The sequence below is a fragment of the Mastigoproctus giganteus genome, chromosome 4 (assembly GCF_048544385.1).
Source record: "Mastigoproctus giganteus isolate SK-2022 chromosome 4, ASM4854438v1, whole genome shotgun sequence".
Taxonomy (NCBI): Eukaryota; Metazoa; Arthropoda; class Arachnida; order Uropygi; family Thelyphonidae; genus Mastigoproctus; species Mastigoproctus giganteus.
The window spans coordinates 174,714,740-174,738,542 of NC_143578.1; the positions used below are offsets into that span (position 1 = coordinate 174,714,740).

A 23,803-nucleotide genomic window follows, 5' to 3' on the forward strand; every position below is an offset into this window, starting at 1 on the left:
TGACCACTTCCTGCTACTGGTTCCTGTACTGTCAGCCCTATTATGTCATCTGTTTCATGGGTGAAGATGAGGTAGAGTATTCTTTTCCCTAGTACTTTCCCTGACATGTTGATACAAATAGCAATCATCCAGTTGATTTAAAAATTTAGTCCCACAAGTGGAGTTTCCTTCCCATTTGCTCCAATCAATTAGAGACAAATTAAAATCACCCATAATAAGACATTCACACTTACTTGCCCATTCCATTTGCATGTAGAGGCTCTCATCATAATCTTCACAATCACCTGACCTGCAGATTACTTGCACTCTCATTATAACTTTACTTCCAACTATCTCACACCATGCAGAGTCTATACTAGCATATGAAACGTCTGAATCCGGGACAGCTTTTGTCGCACTCAGGTTTCTTTTGATAAGAAGCATGACCCCACCACCCCTTCTATCTTCCCTATCCTTCCTAAATACATTATACATACTGTACTGAAACTCATCATCCCCTATCTCCGGGTGGCACCACGTTTCTGTAAGCCCTATTATGTTAGCATTACTTGCTCCTAACCAGCAGTTCGAATTCACTCATTTTATTGACAACACTTCTGACATTACTGTATAAACAATTAAGACTTAGTTTTCTTGTATAGCTAACTACCCTGATACACCCCTTAAAGTTATTTGAGTTTGTTTCCCTGGCATTAGCTGCCCGCTCATTTGAAATGTTTCTGCACTCAGAACATCTTGTTAATATGTTCTGTTGCAGTAACAAACAAGAACTCTTGAGGTATGCAAGTGTTACTTTGACCAATATTATCTGATAAATGCATATCTATACTACCCTTGTCCCCCCAAACTAGCAGTTTCCCCCAACCTTTAAGGTATCCTCAATAATACTGGCAAAAACTCTTGCACGAATTAGGGATATATGTGAATATATCCCTATTCTACAAAACAGATTCCTTCGACCTACAAATACAGGTAGGTAGAAGGAATCTGTAACATAACGAAACAGGCCTACGCGCTCTGGATTCATTAAGAAATTTATTATAGTTACACACAGAGCGTACAAATAAAGAAGAAATATATGAGCTTTCGGCTATATGGTAGCCTTCATCAGAATTAAAAATACATGAATGGCAGTTGGAATGGAGATGTGCACTGCCAGGTGCGTGAGACGCAAGGTTTAATTGTTTGTTGACGTTTGTGGCTGTGACGCATGATGACGTGGCCAGCGTTTGTCCAATGATAGAACTACTGACTCTGTGATCGGGTTGACTTGGCAACCACTGTTCCTGTTCAAGGATTTATCCGAAGATTTTATATTTAACGATTCCAACCAGGTACGCTTTAGGTAATGGTGGGATCGGATAAAATCTTCGGATAAATCCTTGAACAGGAACAGTGGTTGCCAAGTCAACCCGATCACAGAGTCAGTAGTTCTATCATTGGACAAACGCTGGCCACGTCATCATGCGTCACAGCCACAAACGTCAACAAACAATTAAACCTCGCGTCTCACGCACCTGGCAGTGCACATCTCCATTCCAACTGCCATTCATGTATTTTTAATTCTGATGAAGGCTACCATATAGCCGAAAGCTCATATATTTCTTCTTTATTTGTACGCTCTGTGTGTAACTATAATAAATTTCTTAGAAGGAATCTGTTTACTATTAGATCTGAGGTGGGGAGGATGATTAAATCAATGAAGAAGGGAAAAGCCAAAGGACCTGATGAAATCACAGCGGAAATAGTCACATTGCTCAACTACAAAAACACTGACATTCTTGTTGAATTATTTAACAGAATTTATGACACAGGCAACATCCCTTGGGACTGGCTGACATCAATGTTCATTGCTCTTCCCAAAAAAATTAAACACCAGGACTTGTGGAGACTTCAGACTAATCAGCTTGATGAGCCAAGTCCTCAAAATGTTCCTAAAAATAATTCAAAACTGGATTTTCAGGAATTGCGAGGAGTCGATAGACGATGTGCAGTTTGGATTTAGGGAAGGACTGGGTACCAGAGAAGCACTATTTTGTACCCAGGTCATGATGCAAAGGTGCAGAGAACAACAGATTGATGCCCATCTTTGTTTTATTGACTTTGAGAAGGCCTTTGATCGAGTCCAACACACTAAGCTAATAAAGATCCTTGAGGAGTCCAGCCTTGATGAAAAGGACATTGGAATATTCAAAAACCTCTACAGGAACCAAACAGCATCTGTGGTAGTTGATGGCAGAAAACATCAACACTGAACATAGAGTGAGGCAAGGATGTGTACTCCCCTCTTGTTTAACATTTACTCGGATGTCATCTTCAAGAGAGCATTAGATGGAAGAAATTAAGAAATATCTGTCAATGGTAGAGTGATTAACAACCTTTGCTATGCAGATAACACTGCAATTTGTACAACTAATATTCAGGACTTACAGATAGTCCTCCATCGTGTGAGTGAAGAAAGTGAAAGAATGGGCCTCAGGATTAATATCAACAAGACTAAGCTCATGGAGCAATGCCAACACCTCTCCTCATCTTAAACGGAAGGCTGGTAAAGAGAGTTGACAAAATCAAATATCTAGGCTATTGGATCAATGACAAAAATGAACCAGATATGGAAATAAAAGCAAGGATTGAAATGACTAGGCAGTATTTTCTTAAAATGAGACCTGCATTGTGATGGAAACCTGGATCTCCACCTTAGAATCTGGATGTTGAGATGTTATGTTTGGTCAGTTTTCTTGTATGGTGCTGAGACAGGGACAATGAAAACTAACACCTCAAAAAAACTAGAAGCATTTTAATTTGTGGACATACAGAAGAATGTTAGGATACCATGGACAGCAAGAGTGACCAAAGAGAGTGTCTTGCAGAGAATTGGAAAAACCCGGGAATTGCTGAAGGATATAAAGAAAAGAAACATGGCATATCTTGGACACACCTGATGAGAAACAACAAATATGCAATTCCACAACTAATCATCGAGGGGAGAATGGAAGGAAGAAGAAAGCCTGTGAGGAGATGTACATCATGGCTTAACAACATTAAGAATTGGACAGGACTGAACACTGAGCAGCTGCTCAGAGCTACCAGAGACATTTGCTGTGGTGGTCGCCAACCTCCATTAGGAGATGGCACACAGAGAAAAAGAAGCTGTATAAGTTTGCTTTCTTGCATCATTTGCCACTATTAATACTAATAATAACATCATCTCCTGTTTTAGGGTGATGATATGTTTCTGTTAGCCCTTTATGTCAGCATTAGTTGTCCTAACCAGGGGTTAGGACAACTAATGCTCATTCTATTTTGAGCCCTTAAGGTATCTTCAATGATACGGTCAAAAACCTTTGCACTATCTTTGTCAAATGTATTCCGCCTCTTAAAAACAGGTTCCTCATACTTTAAAGTGTAGGCTACACTGATAAAAATTTCTCCCAAAAGCCATGCAGAGTCCCTCAAGTCTTGATTTAATCCACAAGGCCTTAGGCATATAGTCCCTCTTATTGTACTCAGAAAGAATTGCAGACACATGCATTCTGACCTAACTTACAGCATTTTTATAACATAGTCCAACATTTATGTAATAAATTGTGATTCATGTGCATTTAATATCATTAATTCCCACATGAATATTAATGCTCTCTTTAACACTTGGACATTTTTATTTATTATTTTTTCTTATTGTGTGGATGGCCTCAGCCAAACTATGGCAACTCTGCCATGTGTTAACTTGTTGATACTGTATTTGTTCTGTAGTGGTGAAATGGTATGCTGTTCATGCATGGGGAACAGGCCATGCAGGAATAACATATCAGAGATATTCTATTCTGCTTAATTAACACCTGTTCTATCCCCCCTAACTATTAAATCAAAGTATTAAAGTTCAGGGGATTAAATATCCCACATGAAATCAGACATCAGCATCCTACCACAATTAAGATTAGCAGAAAAAAAAAAAAAAATATATATATATATATATATATATATATATATAAAAAAAGTAGCCATTGGCAGATTAGCAATCTAGTCCTAGAAAAGTTCACAAGGCTGGTTAAGTTTCAAAGTTCAATGTAAACCCTGTCTAGTCCTGGAAATGTTTACAACCAGTTGAATTTCCAATTCTGCCACATAATAGACTATTTTTCAAGTTCCGTACAGTTAGGCAAAGAGTATGATGCAAGGAGCAAGAAAGTTCTTGTGCTCATTGCATTCCCTGTAACCTTCTGCTTGGCCAATATTAGAATTAATATTGACCAAGAAGGTTACAATGATTATGGATAATCTGCCTGAAATGATAAAAGAACAGTAGAAGTTTCAGACTGACACTAAAGAGAATTTATGCTGTCGAACTGAGGTATGGCTGTAATGTCATTCACAGGCTGCATCAGACCCAGGCCTGCCATAACAATCTAATTTGCTGAAAGAGCTACCCAAATTCTCCTAAAGACAGGCCACATTCAATACTGGGAAATACTGCTCGTGCTAATGTTCGCATCATCCCTTTCTTCAATTGCACATCATGATGCAGAGCAAGCAGCCAAACAAATTCCAGAATGTCACTCATCTACTTGTGTCACACTTTGATCTAGAAAAATCAGTTCATTCTGGAACAATCCTACCATTGACTGCAGTGATAAGATGAGACTTCTACTCATAAAATTTTATGATTTTCATTCTTGCACAATTGCTCTTGGATTAAGAAGCATATAGACTCTAATGGAGTGCCCTCGGTTGATGCAGGTGGTCATTGAAAGGATGAATCAGTTGGTGTTACATAAGAAGGGGAAAAACAAAAATAAGGAAGGTGTATGTTATAGATCAAGTGACAGTGATGAATGCAGTGAAGAGCTATACAGACAGACAAAGAGAGTGGGCCAATATATCTGAATGTCTTACAATGAGGGATTTTAACTTTCCAGTTTTTGACTAGAACTTGTGGGCTGGTCACTTGCACAGTAATAGAACCTTTTTTGATTTCTTGGATGACTGCTTTCTATAGCAGCATGTTAGAGAGACAATAAGGAAAGGCAAAACTCTTGAATTCATCAACAGCAGTGACTGTTCATGTATTAAGAATTTGCAGATAAAAGAACCACTAGGTGGAAAATTTTCAGTGTACTGATATCAGATTTACTTAATGATATAGCTACTGTCGAGGGTAGAAAAGGATTTTGCTTTTGCAAAGGGTGACAACAATGGTCTTGGACGGTTTATAAATTCTTTTCAGTGAGACCAACTGATAATATTACCAACTGCAAATCCTAAAAGGGAAGCATTCAGGGAGGTAGTTGTAGAAGCTACCAAGCTTTTCCACGCCAATTAAGAGATACTGTTTTATGAAAAGTCTTTGTCTATGAATACAAAGAAACCTAGCAAAAGAATTCTTGGCTTATGTAAATAGTAGAAGGAATTAATCATAATGGTTTACTAGAAGGAATTAAGCATATTACAAATGGCACTACTGATAAATATGTTCTGATTTCTGATAAAGAGAGTAAATATTTTGTAATCTGCATTCATGCACGATGTGTTTAATGATAGGCATACCAGAAGTTTACCAACTTATAATCTGGAGCTAAATTTGTGACAACTAAGAGGGGAAAAAAAAGTATTGAGGCTAAAAGTAAACCTTTAGCCATAATTATGTAAGCAATCTTGGACTCAGGTGAGGTTCCTATGAAGTAAAGATCGGCAAATGTCCCTATATTCATAAAGGGGAAAGGAGGGGATCAGAGTGAGAAGTGAGTGACTATAGACCCAGTGCTTTTTTTGGGACGGTACTCAATGGCATGGTGTACCGGCACCTTTATTAACAGTGACGTGTGACGTTTGGATGTAATGCACTTCGAAATTTGTAATATTCCTTAAATTTGCTATGAAAAAAAGCTTAAAATTTGCATTTTTCATGCTGTCCTAAATTTGCATGTTGTCTATTGTTAAGATATTTTCTATATAAAACTGTGTAACCATTTTTATAATTCTAAATTACTCAGTCGGACCTCTGTTTAACGAAATCCTTTTATAGCAAATTATTTTGAATTCCCCTTGGAAGTAACATTTAAAATACTTTCCATTGAGCGATAAAATTTTCATATAGCGAACGGATTAGGAGAGAATATACTCGGTACGCACTGTTCGCATTTTTGGCCTTCAGGCAATTTAGGCAATTAGTGCTGCTGCGTGAATTAAGAGGGCTAAAGGGATTACCATTCTATAACTTAGTGGTACCTGGTAAAACCTATCCGACCACCTGTCCCACATACGGAGAAGTCGTGCTGGTCAGCAGTGACCAGTTAAGGGGTATTCCCAATGGCTCTGGTCCACCTTCTACTGCATGGTGTCCAAACTTTTCCTGTACATAAATGGAGCCATATTAAAAAAAATTCGAAGTTAGATTTCTTTAGTGTGTTCCTTTTTCCATATCTTGTTGCATGTAAAAGTAAAATTGAAAAAATTCGAAAATTTTATTAAATAAAATTTAATTTTCTAAAATAAAATTTTCTAAAACTTTTGATTTAAATTTAGTAGTATAACATTATTTTGTGATTTTCTGATTAATTTGGCGTATTTATCTTTACTCGGCCTTGTAATTGCATAAAAGTATCGGTAAGGGTATCCACGTGTTTGCAACTCCGCTGAACGAGAAGTTCTTTAGCCATATTTAGCCGCTTGATTGAATATTTTTTTTACATCGAATTATTTCTGTAAGTAGCTTATAGACGTAGTAAGGATCGTTAGTTTATTCTGAATTGAGACAGCGAGATTTGAAAGTTAATTAATACTTAAGTGTCCGTAGATTACCGTTTGTAACTTTCCCGCCTTTGTGATACGATAGTTATATACCGTACTAGATAGCGTTAATTGAACTTCGTTAGCAGTTAAATTGTACTTTTAAATAAATACATATAACGACTTAGATTACAAACATAATATAATTAATTATATTTAACATAATTAATAACATAACATAATTAATTATAATTAATTAATTAATTAATTAATAGAATCATGACTCAGACAAGAGCAGCAAAGCAAAAGGCTCAAGCTAATGGAAGTGCTGTGGCTCAGAGTAGAACTGAGGGGGGCAGTTGTCCTCTGACTCACAGCCTTATAAAATGCACTGTTTGCTTGATGTTTGCAGAGCAATCGGGTACGAGACATGATACTGCCATGGGGAGATGTCTTTGTGTGTGCGCGATGCAAGGAGTGTATCGATATCAGGCAACAACTCAGCGTTCTTGTGGGCCTATATGAGAGCTTGAAGGACAGGGTGGATGCCCTCGAAGAAACTAAATTGAGGGGCCCATCAAGCTCTCAGCTGCCCACATCAACGCCAGAGCTTGCACTTGGGCATCACGTGACACAGAGGCAACCCCCAAGGCAGAATGCGCTGGTCCCGAAGGAACTAGTAGTTGTTGGTGACTCTATTGTCAGGGAAACGGGGAAAATGCTTTGTAAAAAGGATAGGTGGAACAGGACCAGGGTATGTCTGCCAGGGGCAAAGGTTGATGACATTGTAGAGCGAATATCACCTTTTAAGGGCACAAAAGGTGATATAGTTGTACACGTTGGCACTAATGATATTAAGAGTAGGAGACCGGCAGAATTACTTAACAAGTACAGGTCACTGTTGAACAAAAGCCGAGAATTAGGGTTGAATTTGAAAGTGTCTGCAATTCTGCCCAGACACGATAGGAGGGAGTATATGATGAGAGCCTTGTCGATCAATTCAGCCCTGGAAAGATTGTGAAAGGCTCAAGGGGTAGAATTTTTTTCAGCCTGGACTGTACTTGTTAACAGGAGAGATTGCTTCTACAGGGATGGGATACACTTAAATAGAAAGGGTGCAAGAATATTTGCTGATGCTATCGAGGCAGTGTTAGGTGGGTCGGACAACTGCTAGCTTGGGGGGAGACAAAGACCAATAGATTGACAGTAGCCACTGGCAGAGGTGAAAGAGATTCTTGCACTGCTTCTATTAGAATGAGCAGAAGCCTGAAAAACAAGATGCATGATATTTCAGAGACTGCTGGGAGCCATTGCGGTACAAGTAAACACATGGGTTGTGTTAGGGTAGCTAAGAATAGAAACAAGTGCAGGTATACTTGCGTGTACACCAATGCTAGGAGTTTAGTAAATAAATTTGATGAATTTGAGGTATTGCTCAAAACATCAAAGGCAGATATTGTTGGGATATCAGAGACGTGGTGCCACACAGATATAAGGGATGCAGAACTGCAATTTGGGGAGTACAACGTCTACAGAAAGGATAGACAGGATAGGAAGGGGGGAGGGGTTATGCTATTAGTTAAGAAACACATAAAAACCAAGGAAGTCGACATCGCTGGACAGTGCAGTGTTGAGTCAGTTTGGTGTGACATAAGCATTGGGAGATCAAAATTGAGAGTAGGAGTGTGCTATAGGCCTAATGACTCTGATGAGTATAATAAGAAACTGTACAGGGAAATAGAGTGGGCCAGTAAATCAGAGAGTCTTATAATGGGAGATTTTAATTTCCCAGATACTGACTGGAATTTGGGGGCTGGTCACTCACACACTAGCAGGGCTTTTGTGGATTTATTGGATGATTGTTTTCTACATCAGCATGTTCGGGAGGCAACTAGAGGGAGTAATACTCTTGATTTGATTATCAGCAGTGATTCTTCATGCATTAAAAATCTGCAGATATGTGAACCACTAGGTGGCAGTGACCACAGTGTGCTGAAGTGGGATTTACTCAAAGAGGTAACTATCATTAGGGGTAAAGGGAAGGGTTATTGCTTCCGTAAAGGCGACTACGATGGACTGAGACAGTATTTAAATTCTATACAGTGGGACCAACTGATGATGTTACCAACATCAAATTCAAAATGGGAAGCATTCAAAGAATTAATCTTGGAAGCTACTAGGCTTTACATACCAATTAAGAAATATTGTTTAAGGTTTAGGCCAAAATGGATGTCAGATGAACTAATGAGGCATATGGCAGAGAAGAAAAATGCATGGGATACTTACAAATTAACACATGACACAGAAGCCTATGATAGATACAAGTTTATATGCAACCAAGTTACAAAGGAGGTTAGGCAGGCGAAGGCATATTACGAGAAATCCTTGGCAAGGGATGCAAAGAAAAACAGCAAAGAGTTCTTTACTTATGTAAACTCTAGAAGGAAGGGGATGAATCATATTGGTCCACTTGATATTGATGGGTCAACTGTTGATGACACTGCTCAGGTTGCTAACAAACTTAATGAATATTTTGCATCGACATTCACACATGAGGAGTTATTAAGCGAGGGGAATGCCAGAGGTGTATTCAACTCTAGCAGTAAGCTACAGAATCTTGAAATAACTGGGAGTAAAGTGGAGGAGAAACTGTTGAAGATAAACACAAGAAAGGCACCCGGGGTGGATGGGATCTATCCAGTGATATTAAAGGAGGCAGCAAAGGAAGTAAGCAAACCCTTAGCCATAATTATGAGAGCTTCCTTGGACTCAGGGTAGGTACCCATAGACTGGAAATGTGCAAATGTGACCCCAATTCACAAAGGAGGATCAAAGGCTGACACAAGTAATTACAGACCTGTGAGCTTAACTTCTGTTCCAGGAAAATCAATGGAGGCACTGGTTAAAGAAGCACTGCAGGATCATTTAGACACGACTTCAGTTATAGCTCGGACACAGCATGGTTTTGTTAAGGGGAAGTCTTGCCTGACCAATTTGATTGGATATTATGATGCAGTCACAAAGGAACTGGATGCAGGGAATAGCTTTGATATTATATACTTGGATCTTAGAAAGGCTTTTGATACTGTTGCACATGGAAGACTGCTACACAAATTGGAGCAGTGTGACATTGGAGGCAAGTTGCTGCTATGGATAAAGGGGTGGTTGAGGGGGAGAAGACAGAGAGTGGTAATCAATGGACACTGCTCATCATGGACTAATGTTATTAGTGGAGTCCCTCAGGGCTCAGTGTTGGGTCCATTATTGTTTTCTGTATTTATAAATGATATTGATGATGGTATATCAAGCTTAATGTCCAAGTTTGCAGACGATACAAAGGTTGGCAGGGTTGTCAAGGACACTACTGACACTATGCTGCTGCAACAGGATCTGGAAAGGTTGAGCAGATGGGCTGAGAGGTGGCAAATGAAGTTTAACATTGACAAATGTAAAGCGCTACACATGGGAAACAGCAACCCCAGAACAACGTATCAACTCTGTGGTACTACACTGACAGTGGCAGAGAATGAAAGGGACTTGGGGGTGGTTGTGCAGGCAGATATGAAGTTCTCTGAGCAGAGCAGACGGGCTGCAAGAGTAGCTCATGGAGTATTGTCAATGATATACAGGAATTTTTCCAGCAGGGATAAGGAGGTGATTATTCCCTTGTATAAGGCAATGGTCAGGCCACACCTAGAGTACTGTATACAGGTCTGGAGGCCTCATTTCAAGAAGGATGTAGAGCTGCTGGAACGAGTACAGAGAAGGGCAACAAGATTAGTGAATGGAACAAAGGGGTGCTCTGACGAAGAAAGGCTTAAGTTTTGCAAATTACAGTGTCTGGAGACTAGGCACCAGCGAGGTGATCTGATAGAGGTGTATAAAGCCTTGAATGGTTTAAGCATGCTCAATGCTGATGGGATTCTTCCTCTAGCTCAGAATAATCACCTGAGAGGGCATAAATTCAAATTGAGGAAAGACAGATGTAGGATAGACGTGCAGAAATTTGCCTTTAGCCAGCGGGTGGTTGGTTGGTGGAACAGACTTCCATCCCTTGTAGTGGAGGTTGATAGCCTAAATAAGTTTAAGGCTCGGCTGGACAAGTGTTTTGAACGAACAGAGGGGTAAAGTGGAAGTGGGTTTTTTTTTTTTTTTTTTTTTGGCTGATGCTGCATAAGCTTGCTTTCTTGCATCAAATGGCTCTACTAATGCTAATGCTAAAATACACAATTACATTCACTGAACAAAACATTTAATGAGAAAATTTTTTTGATAATTAACAAAATTTAAAATGCTGTTTTAGTTCACTTTCCTGGAGGGCCATAGGTTGGACACCGCTATGAATCAACTGTAAGTGTCCCGTGCGAGAATTAGGAGGGAGTGATTTTATTCCGACAAATAATCATCTGTTGTTTCATGAAAGTGCATTATCCAAATTTTTCCTATATCTGTTTACATGTTCACAGTACCTGAATATCCGAATAACACCAACATTTTGGACAGTTTCAAAAAAAAAGAAAAAGAAAAAGAAAACAAAAGAAAAAAAATTCAAATTTAAAAACTAGTGACAATACCGATGACAAGAGAAAGAAAACAAGAACAACGAAGGTATTAAACCTTCTAAACGTGAAATGATCGCATTTGGTGAAACTTACATTAGAAGGCACCTCCGTAGCCAGGTGGGAAGGAGCAACAGTGCGTAGCACACGCTTCTTGATTAGACCGGGGTTCGAGCCCGTCACCACCAAATACGGAGGATGCGGAAAGGTCAGGGAATGACCACCGCATATCCCGGAGCAATATGGCTTTAGTTGCTAATGCTTCTAAAAACCAAACAACATTAAGTTAGAAAATTGTAAATTAGATTACAGTTAAATGAAAGAGATACAATTCGTGGATTTCGGGAATACCTAGTTGAAAAGATGGTTTTGGAAGAATTGAAAAATTTGATGGACGCTCTGCGTAGGATACCAATTTCATTGAGTGAATGTGAAGGAGGATTTTCACAAATGAATCTGATTGTTAGCCCAACCAGAGCTTCGTTGATGACATAAACAGTTTCTTCACTGCTGTTTGTAGGCCCACCGATGACCCGCTTTGATCCAGCAAAATATGTCGATTCGTGGCTGCTCCGAAAACGTCATTAAGCAAGAGACACACACAGAGGAAGAAAAGGAGTCTGCAGAGGGTGTTGGATGAGAACTTAATAAAAATTTGGAATATTCTACAAAAACTTTATTATGAAATTATTTTTATTTATGTTATTTATTTTTACTTATTATTTTTGGGGGCCGTAATCTAACAAAGGACACTTATAATACACTTATATCACTAGGTTGTCTGTCTGTCCATCTGTTCGTCTGTCTGTCACAGCATTGTATCTCTGCCTACAATGCTGTGACAGACAGACTTGAAATTTTGCATGGATTTGTACATCATGTGGGCCAACATAACGCTATATTGATCGTTGTCATTAGTGGAGTCCCTCAGGGTTCAGTATTGGGTCCATTATTGTTTTCTGTTTATAAATGATATTGATGATGGTATATCAAGCTTTATGTCCAAGTTTGCATATGATACGAAGGTTGGCAGGGTTGTCAAGGACACTACTGACACTATGCTACTGCAACAGGATCTGGAAAGGTTGAGCAGATGGGCTGAGAGGTGGCAAATGAAGTTTAACATTGACAAATGTAAAGTACTACATATGGGAAACAGCAACCCCAGAGCAACGTATCAACTCTGTGGTACTACACTGACAGTGGCAGAGAATGAAAGGGACCTGGGGGTGGTTGTGCAGGCAGATATGAAGTTTTCTGAGCAGTGCAGACGGGCTGCAAGAGTAGCTCATGGTGTATTGTCGATGATATATAGGAATTTTTCTAGCAGGGATAAGGAGGTAATTATTCCCTTGTATAAGACAATGGTCAGGCCACACCTAGAGTACTGTATACAGGTCTGGAGGCCTCATTTCAAGAAGGATGTAGAGATGCTGGAACGAGTACAGAGAAGGGCAACAAGATTAGTGAATGGAACAAAGGGGTGCTCTTACGAAGAAAGGCTTAAGTTTTGCAAATTACAGTGTCTGGAGACTAGGCACCAGCGAGGTGATCTGATAGAGGTGTATAAAGCCTTGAATGGTTTGAACATGCTCAATGCTGATGGGATTCTTCCTCTTGCTCAGAATAATCACCTGAGAGGGCATAAATTCAAATTGAGGAAGGACAGATGTAGGATAGACGTGAGGAAATTTGCCTTTAGCCAGCGGGTGGTTGGTTGGTGGAACAGACTTCCATCCCTTGTCGTGGAAGTTGATAGCCTAAATAAGTTTAAGGCTCAGCTGGACAGGTATTTCGAACGAACAGAGGGGTGAAGTGGAAGTGGTTATTTTTTATTTATTTATTTATTTTTTTTTTTGGCTGATGCTGCATAAGCTTGCTTTCTTGCATCAAATGTCTCTACTAATGCTAATGTTGTTGAAAAAAATTTGTCTGAGAAATGGGGGTATAAAATATGGGTGGGGACAAAAATGTCATCGACAACCTATAGCTTATTATAAACGGTTGGAAAGAGCTCAATGAATAGGTTTAAAATATAATTTAAAAATATTTTTAAAATTAAAAATGGCGGCGCCAGACAGGAAAATGTGAGTAATTTCGTGTCCCCTCCCCCTCTATTTCCATCACTAATGGAGCTAAAAATTTAAAAATCACATTAGCTATGTGTTTTGTTGTACAGTATTTAATCTTTGTATAATTGTATAAGTTAACGAGGCAGAGATGAACTAACGTTCCAGGTGCCGCCCAAGACAAATAAATTCATACATACAAATACATACATTAGCTATGTGTTATTCTATGTTTATCAAGGGAAAACTATTCCGATTGAAATCTATCATTTATTTTTGTGTTAAAATTAAAAAACAATTTTTTATTGCACTTCAATAGTGTGCTTCTTTTAACCAAGCAACTCTCCTTTTGGTGATAAAAAGGTTGCTAAATAGTTAGTTAATAATTCTATAAAGGTAATTTATAAATTTTGCAAAGAGAAGTATTTTTTAACAATTTTCAAAGCTGCAGTTGTCCCGGCAAGGAGGTATCAGTGATGGGGAGGCACCTGTGCTGAGTCTTGCACGACCCTCACCTGCCAGTCGCTTCTTCCCCAAGACTTTAATCGCTTCCCCAGGAAGAAGTCGGAGTCGCTTTTCCCACCATTGTCATTCACAACAACTGCAAAGACTCAAATGGACAACGTTTTTGTTAGTTCCTCAGTTTTAGGCCAAGCCGGGGAACTAGAAACTTTTTTCAGTTACCATAAAGTTCTCTATTTGAGATACTACACTAATGACCATTCGTGACTATGGACCCTTCATCCTGAGTGCCCGGCACTCAGTAGTTGACCGATTTATTTACATATTTTACTCATATTTTACTTATTTTTTTAATATACTTGAATAATAAATTGTGTTAATATACTAAATTTGTTGTTCTTATTCCAAAAACATTACTATGAAAGTAACAATATCATGAAAAAAAAAAAACGAAAGTAACAATATCAGTAAAGTACTCTAAAAGTACTTTTCATATCCTTTTAATTTTCAAATTTTCCTAATAGCAAGAAATGATTACCAGCACCTATTTTTTTTACAAAAAAAGCATTGCATAGACCTATATGTTTCACTTCAGTTCCAAGGAAAATAATGAAGTCAGTGATCAAAAAAAATTTGTGGAAGATCATCTTGACAGGAATGCAGTTATATGACAACAATGAGAGCAAGGATTGACAAAATTTGAATGCAAAAATGCTATTCCTTAATGTCTGCTATCTTACTCTGCTACAAATATTGTAAGACACACTCAACAAAAACACACTTAAGTGCCAAATACACAATATCCTATTGGTACAGAACTCACTACACTAACTCACACAATGTGACTTTACATTATAAATCTTATGTGAACTAGATATATTCCAAGAAAACACTAAATAATAAGATTATTGGTATAATGAGAGGTAATATTAATCATGAAAGACCCGTTTGTCACTGGGGCCTATCATTTTAGTGCTTTTTAGAAAACGTCACAGCGAAGGAGTTATGATAAACTCTGATAATTTTCATTGAGTTGCTCCTGTTATCCAAATATGACAATCCTTATCCCTTGACCTTCTAATAAATTTTCCTATTACATAAATTATGAAAAAACACTGGTACAACAACTTTCATTAACAGCACCCTTTGTAGCATGACAGCAACAGAAATATAGCCGAGTATATAAATAGAATAGATTACTATAGCTCTTTACACAACTACTCATATTTACAGGTTAAAAGATATAAACAACATGCTAATTTTTTTTAAAAGAACCCACTTACCCTTTGAATCTGGAAGGTACGAATGCAATAAGTAGCAACTTCTTGCACATCTACAAGTGTTATTTGCATCACACTATAAGTTTCGGTTCCTCGAGATGGCCAGTACTGATCACACTAAGAAAGAATTTATAATTGTCAATGCATTTAGGCATATACAGGATGATTCAGGAAGAATAGGAAATATTTTGGGAGCTTATAGTATCGATTATTCTGAGTAAAAAAAAAAGTTCATATAAACATGGTGTCCAGTTCTCAAGGTATGGAGATCAAAAGAAGATTTCAAACAGCTGTTTGAAACTGGCATGCACAAAGCCATTATGTGAGGTATTAAATCACGATAAATGACTTATGGTTTGTATTTATTAACTTTTTTGAATGATACAAAACAGAAATAATTTACAAATTTTTTACACTTCACAATAAATGTTCGAAAATCCCACCTCCAACCTCAATGCACTTCGCAACTCTTGTGGTAATATGATGTGTTGTTCTTTTGAGGTTGTCTTGGCATTCCCTCATGAGGGCAGCAGTATCCAAAAGGCAAGTGAGCAATTTGTCTCTTGTATCCACCTTTTCTTTGTATATTGCGACTTTAATCCATTCCCAAAAACAAAAATCTAAGGAGTGAGGTCTGGAGACCTTGGTGGCCAACGAATGAGACAGGACCACCATGGCCGATTGTTCAGGGAAAGTTCAATTTAGATATTATATCACCAGATGGGTATAAGTGCAGTAGCGTCGTCATGCTGAAAGTAAATACCAATCCTTGCAGCCAAAGGAACATCCCCCAATAGTAGTGGAAGTTCGTTTTGCAGAAATTCTAGGTAAATGGACCCTGTAAGACAATTTTGTAACAAAATGGGCCCAATCAACTGATTGTCGATGATACTGCACCACACGTTTACAGGGAAGCAATGTTGAAAATTTGTTTCTACGGTGGCATGCGGATTTTCATCTGACCACCTATGAGAGTTCCAGGTGTTGTTGATACTGTCACGGGTGAAAGTAGCATCATCGCTTAATAGTATTAATTCCAATAATCAGTGATTAGCATTTACACAACGACAAAATTGCAATTGCTGGGTGTCATCTCCTGGTTGAAGGTGTTGCAACTGCTATTTGTGAAATGGATAAAAGCCGTACTCACGTAATGTTCATCATACCCTTGCCTGCATTCCAAATGCCTGTCCAGCTCAGCCTAAATAAATTTAAGGCTGAGCTGGACAGGCATTTGGAATGAATGGAGGGATGAAATGGGAGGGGTTTTTTTTTTCTTTTTTTGGCTGATGCTGCATAAGCTTGCTTTCTTGCATCGCATGCCTCTACTAATGCTAATGCTAACACCGATACACTTAGAAATTCTTTGTGTGTTAATAGTAGGACTATTATATGTTCTATAATAATATGTTCTATTTCATCCACATTTTGTTCATTTGCACATTCAGAAGAAATATGAGTGCTGGGAACTATACCAGCCTCATGCAGTTTGGTGTAAACTCTCTTGAATCTGGTATTCTGGGTTGGAAACCGTCAATGGTATTCTCTACAAGCAGCAGTAGCACTTCCCAAAAATTGTAGACACACACAATATTGGCATATTCAGCATGTGTGAAGATGTGTGCCATTCTTAACAACACTTCTAACACTAAGGTTATAACTGCTTCTTCGTCACATCTGATTCTGGGAGCTGTGCGTGCCAGTTTCAAACAGCTGTATCTCCATATCCATTGAGAATTGGACACCTTTATATGAACTTTTTTACTCAGAATAATCGATACTATAACCTACCAAAATATTTACTATTCCTCCTGAACATGCAAACATAATGATTTTTAATAAAGCTATAGTTTTTAATACAGTAAAATCTCCATTAAATACGTGCAGTTTGCTGCTTTGGAACATTATTAAAAATTTATGACATTTTAATTATAATTACTTTGGGATTCAGCTAAAGTGATAAAATAACCGAGGAAACAAGAATGAAGCTGTTCAGCATTGCTAATTGATACAGAATGAAAATGTACATGTAAAAAAAAAAGGCAGAAGTGGATAGAAAGGAAACATAAAAATCAACCAATATAAAATTGGGGGGGATTTTATATTGGTTGATTTATATTGGTGGGGGATACAAGGACTAATAGATTAACAGTAGCCACTGGCAGAGGTGAAAGTGATTCTTGCACTGCTTCTATTGGAATGGGCCGCAGCCTGGTAAATAAGTTGCAGGATATTTCAGAGACTGCTGGGAATCACTGGGGTACAAGTAAACACATGGGTTGTGTTATGGTAGCTAAGAAAAAGAACAGGTGCATATATACTTGTGTGTACACCAATGCTAGGAGTTTAGTAAATAAATTTGATGAATTTGAGGTATTGCTCAAAACATCAAAGGCAGATATTGTGGGGATTTCAGAGACGTGGTGTCACACAGATATAAGGAATGCAGAACTATAATTTGGGGAGTACAATGTCTACAGAAAGGATAGACAGGATAGGAAGGGAGGAGGGGTTATGCTATTAGTCAAGAAATACATTAAATCCAAGGAAGTGAAGCCAGTCGACATCGCTGGACAGTACAGTGTCGAGTCGGTTTGGTGTGACATAAGCATTGAGAGATCAAAATTGAGAGTAGGAGTGTGCTATAGGCCTAATGAGTCTGATGAGTATAATAAGAAATTGTGCAAGGAAATAGAGTGGGCCAGTAAATCAGAGAGTCTTATAATGGGGGATTTTAATTTCCCAGATATTGACTGGAATTTGGGGGCTGGTCACTTTTGTGGATTTATTGGATGATTGTTTTCTACATCAGCATGTTTGGGAGGCAACTAGAGGGAGTAATACTCTTGATTTGATTATCAGTAGTGATTCTTCATGCATTAAGAATCTGCAGGTAAATGAACCACTAGGTGGCAGTGATCACAGTGTGCTGAAGTGGGATTTACTCAAAGAGGTAACTACCATTAGGGGTAAAGGGAAGGGTTATTGCTTTCGTAAAGGCGACTACGATGGACTGAGACAGTATTTAAATTCTATACAGTGGGACCAATTGATGATGTTACCAACAGCAAATTCAAAATGGGAAGCATTCAAAGAACTTATCTTGGAAGCTACTAGGCTTTACATACCAACTAAGAAATATCGTTCAAGGTTTCGGCCTAAGTGGATGTCAGAAGAACTAATGAGACATATGGCAGAGAAGAAAAATGCATGCGATACATACAAATTAACACGTGACACAGAAGCCTATGATAGATACAATTTGATCGGTAAACAAGTTACAAAGGAGGTTAGGCAGGCGAAAGCAGACTACGAGAAATCTTTGGCAAGGGATGCAAAGAAAAACAGCAAAGAGTTCTTTACTTATGTAAACTCTAGAAGGAAGGGGATGAATCAGATTGGTCCACTTGACATCAATTGGTCAAATGTTGATGATCCTGCTCAGGTAGCTAACAAACTAAATGAACATTTTCCATCGACATTCACACATGAGGAGTTATTCAGCGAGGGGAATGCTAGAGGTGTATTCAACTCTGGCAGTAAGCTAGAGAATCTTGTAATAACTGAGAGTAAAGTGGAGGAGAAATTGTTGAAGATAAATACAAGAAAGGCACCTGGGGTGGATGGGATCTATCCAGTTATATTAAAGGAGGCAGTAAAGGAAGTAAGCAAACCCTTAGCCATAATTATGAGAGCTTCCTTGGACTCAGGGGAAGTACCCATGGACTGGAGATGTGCAAATGTGACCCCAATTCACAAAGGAGGATCAAAGGGCGACACAAGTAATTATAGACCTGTTAGTTTAACTTCTGTTCCTGGAAAATTAATGGAGGCACTGGTTAAAGAAGTACTGCAGGATCATCTAGACAAGACTTCAGTTATAGCTGGGACGCAGCATGGTTTTGTTAAGGGGAAGTCTTGCCTGACCAGTTTGATTGGATACTATGATGCAGTCACAAAAGAACTGGATGCAGGGAATAATTTTGATATTATATACTTGGATCTTAGAAAGGCTTTTGATACTGTTGCACATGGCAGACTGCTACACAAATTGGAGCAGTGTGACACTGGAGGCAAATTGCTGCTATGGATAAAGGGGTGATTGAGGGGGAGAAGACAGAGAGTGGTAATCAATGGACACTGCTCATCGTGGACTAATGTTATTAGTGGAGTCCCTCAGGGCTCAGTGTTGGGTCCATTATTGTTTTCTGTATTTATAAATGATATTGATGATGGTATTTCAAGCTTAATGTCCAAGTTTGCAGACGATACGAAGGTTGGCAGGGTTGTCAAGGACAGTACTGACATTATGTTGCTGCAATAGGATCTGGAAAGGTTGAGCAGATGGGCTGAGAGGTGGCAAATGAAGTTTAACATTGACAAATGTAAAGTACTACACATGGGAAACAGCAACCCCAGAGCAACGTATCAACTCTGTGGTACTACACTGACAGTGGTAGAGAATGAAAGGGACTTGGGGGTGGTTGTGCAGGCAGATATGAAGTTCTCTGAGCAGTGCAGACGGGCTGCAAGAGTAGCTCATGGAGTATTGTCAATGATATACAGGAATTTTTCCAGCAAGGATAAGGAGGTGATTATTCCCTTTGTATAAGGCAATGGTTAGGCCACACCTAGAGTACTGTATACAGGTCTGGAGGCCTCATTTCAAGAGGATGTAGAGCTGCTGGAATGAGTACAGAGAAGGGCAACAAGATTAGTGAATGGAACAAAGGGGTGCTCTTACGAAGAAAGGCTTAAGTTTTGCAAATTACAGTGTCTGGAGACTAGGCACCAGCGAGGTGTTCTGATAGAGGTGTATAAAGCCTTGAATGGTTTGAGCATGCTCAATGCTGATGGGATTCTTCCTCTAGCTCAGAATAATCACCTGAGAGGGCATAAATTCAAATTGAGGAGGGACAGATGTAGGATGGACGTGCGGAAATTTGCCTTTAGCCAGCGGGTAGTTGGTTGGTAGAACAGACTTCCATTCCTTGTAGTGGAGGTTGATAGCCTAAATAAGTTTAAGGCTCAGCCGGACAGGTATTTTGAACATTGTTGTTGTTGTTGTTGTGTTTTAACGACACATGGGCTACTTGGGCCATATTGTGTCTTCTAATGGTGAATTTGAAATAATAACTATATTTTATGATATATTTTTATCCGGTTTAAGAAAGTAAATAGTTCTTTTTTATTAGGATCATCTCCCAGAATCTGCAATAAATTTATTGATGACTGTGTTTTAGCAATTGATTTAAAAGTATCTAAGCGGATGTTCAGAAAGTGGAGACAGTCCACTAACAAATGGCGAATGGTCAGTTGTACTTGACACGATGTACATTGTGGAGCGCTGTCATTAGTTAATAGATACAGGTGAGTGAGATGAGTATGCCCAATCCTGAGCCTTCCTAAAATTGTTTCTTCTCATCTGCTTTTCTGGAAGCTGGAGGGCCACAGCTTTGGTTCTGGTTTTATTTGGTATAATTTGTTTCCTGGATAACCTCTCCAGATTAATGACCAGCTATTGTAACATGCTTTACGGATAATATGTTTATAATCAGTATATGGGGTTCGAAAAGTCTGCAAAAGAGTAGTATCTGGTTGTTTGGCGGCAAGATCTGCTCTTTCATTTCCTGCTATCCCAGAATGACCTGGAATCCAACAGAATGTTACAGTTTGGTTTGACTCATTACACACAAGTAATTTAGAATGGATTTGTTTTATTACAGGGTGACAGGAGTTGGTATTACTATTTATGGCAGAGACAGCACTGAGCGAGTCAGTGTATATTAAGGAAGATGAAATTAGAAGTTGAGCAATGTGACCTAGAGCCAAGTTAATGGCATAAAGCTCAGCAGTGAAGATACTGCATTCTACAGGTAATGAGACAGAAGTGGTGAAAGATGGAAAGACTGCCGCAGCGCCTACTTGAGTCTCAGTTTTTGATCCATCTGTATAGATCTTACAGGCCTGTGAGTTAGAAGCAGAGTGAGCTTCATGTAACTGTGCGATATTGAAGGGACACAAGGTGTTCTTTCCCCACTGTTGGAAATAGTCATCGTAAATTGCAGGGATATTTGTCCACGGTGGATCAGGCGGTGTTATATCCTGATATATATTGCCTATTTCAATATTCCACGTTTGAGTTAGTTCTTTAAGTCTAAGTGCAGCAGGTCTGTTTTCATTTGGTTTACTGTTGTAAAATGAGTCCCATTCGGTATTGTATAGACATCTCCAATTCGGGTGGTAGGGAAGACTGCGGATTTTTGCGGCATATATTAAAAGCAATGTTTTCCTCCGAAGATGTAAGGGAGGTTCGTGGGCTTCAATGTAAAGACTCTGGACTGGGGAGGTTCTGAAAGCCCCTAGAGAAACTCGAAGGGCACTGTGCTGGATGGTATTTAACCGCTCTACAGTACTCTTCCTCGCAGAGTCATACACTGGAGAACCGTAGTCCAAACGGGACCTGCTGAGAGCTCTATAAATATGGATAAGCGTATGCTGATCAGCGCCCCATGACATGGATGACACACACCGAAGGATATTCAATTTCTTCAAATGGTTCGAAGATAGGCCACATGTGCTTGAAAGTTCAGTTTTCTATCTAGTATCAGACCAAGAAAGCAGACAGTGTTAACCAGAGGAACCGACACATTTTTTATTTTTAACTCAGGATCAGGATGAAATGACCGGAGTTTGCAGAAATGAGTGGTAGTGGATTTCTGTTCGGCAAGATGGTATCCATTCCGTAAAGTCCACGATTCTATTCTGTTTAGAGTAATTTGTAACTGTCTTTCGATAGTACTCATATTTTGTGATTGGCACGATATGGTGAGATCATCTGCATACATATATACTTCAATAGTTTTTGGAAGATTTTCCAATATATTGTTGACCCTAATTGCAAATAGCGTTGGACTCAGTATGGAACCCTGTGGGACACCCTCTTCTTGAATATGAGATGCTGATAGGAAGTTTTGATATTTGACTTGAAAGGTACGTAACTTTAAAAAGTTCTGAATAATTTGAGGGAGATAGCCTCTCAACCCTAACTGATGCATATCTGTGATAATACCATGACGCCATGTGGTGTCGAATGCTTTCTGAATATACAGGTTGACCATAACCAAATGTTGTCTCCTGATGAAGGCGTTATGTATGTTGGATTCAATTTTGACAAGTAAATCTAGAGTGGACCTGTTTTTGTGGAAGTCATATTGGTGATCAGAAAGCAGATTTTGGGATTCAAGAATCCAGGTGAGCCTCTTATGCACCATCCTTTCGAAGGTCTTGCCCAAACAGCTTGTCAATGATATTGGTCTGTAATTTTTAACTAGAGATGTATCTTTTTCCGGTTTTGGTATTGCACAAATATAGGAATGACGCCATGAGAGAGGATATGTGTTTTCTGAGAAGATCCTATTATAAAATAGCAATAGTATGTACAGATCAGCTTCGCACAGATGTTTAAGCATTCTGTAGTGAACGCCGTCTGGTCCTGCTGCACTATTTGGAGATTTACTCAAGGATTCTTTGAGTTCAGCTATAGTAAAGGGCTGGTTATATGGAAGTGGGTGATTAGTTGAAAAATTCAATTTTTTTCGTTCTTCATTAGTTTTAATTCTCTGAAAAGCAGTCACATAAGTGGTTGAGGCGGAAGTATTATAGAAAGATTCTGCTAAAGCATTTGCGATGTCAGTAGGAGAAGATAGGTCCTGCCCATTCCATTGAATTATTGGAGACTGTAGAGGTAGAAATTTTCCATTGAGAGCTTGTATTTTTCCCAGATAATCCGAGTGTCAGTATTTTTGTTAATAGTTGAGGCGAACTTAATCCAGGAGTCATGTTTTGCTTTTTTCCTAATTTGTCTTGCTTTGGCTCTCAGTTTTTTGAAAGCTATAAGGTTGGCGGTAGTGGGGAATTTGCGAAATTGGTTCCAAGCACGGTTTTTTTCTACTTTTGCTATGGTGCAATCTTGATTCCACCACTGGTTTTGGTGTACCCGCTTGCTCTGGTAGGATTTTGGAATAGAAATTTCGGCTGCTGATAATATATGGCTGGTAATGTGTTTGGTTACTTCATCAATATGTTGTTGCTGTACATACTGTTTGTTTAATAGGACACAAGTACGGTAGTTTTTCCAGTCTCCTTTGTGGAAACTCCAAGATATATGGGCTTTGGGGCATGATACGACCTGTGTTTGAATTGAGCTGATGATTGGAAAATGGTCACTGTGGAATGGATCGTTCAACACCAACCATTCCATACTTGGAAAAAGAGATGCTGAACAGATAGATAAATCTATGGCAGATGTTGTGCCTGCAGGTAATTGAACATAAGTTGGAGAGCTTAATACAATCAGTGTTTAATACAATCAGATTATGGTTATCTAGGAATGTTTCAATTAATTGGCCTCTCTTATCCATAGTGGAGGATCCCCACAATGGATAGTGACCGTTAAAATCACCGAGTAAACAGACAGGAGGTGGCAGTTGTGTTAAAAGGTTGTCAAGTTCAGTCTGGGTACAAGGATAATTAGGTGGTATGTAAAGAGATGCAAGGGTTAATGATATTCCCATTGCTATCCGAACTGCTACAACTTCTAGGGAGGTTACTAGTTGGAGATGTCTTGATGGCATGGTAGTTTTCACAAGAATACCTACCCCTCCACGAGAAGAGTCAGAATCCCTGTCTCGCCTAAACATAGTAT

At 38.9% G+C, this 23,803-nt stretch overlaps 1 protein-coding gene across 6 annotated transcripts in view; it reads right to left on the reverse strand.

Annotated features, from left to right (window-relative positions):
• The window catches only part of LOC150087215 (tyrosine-protein phosphatase Lar-like), a 1,652,393-nt gene that overhangs the window by 151,163 nt on the left and 1,477,427 nt on the right, over nt 1-23,803 (reverse strand). For all 6 annotated transcript variants that reach the window (XM_090371077.1, XM_090371082.1, XM_090371081.1 and 3 more), the window contains one exon: nt 15,100-15,213. In XM_090371077.1, the coding sequence (XP_090227203.1) occupies nt 15,100-15,213 (114 nt within the window). The remainder of the gene's footprint in view (nt 1-15,099; nt 15,214-23,803) is intronic.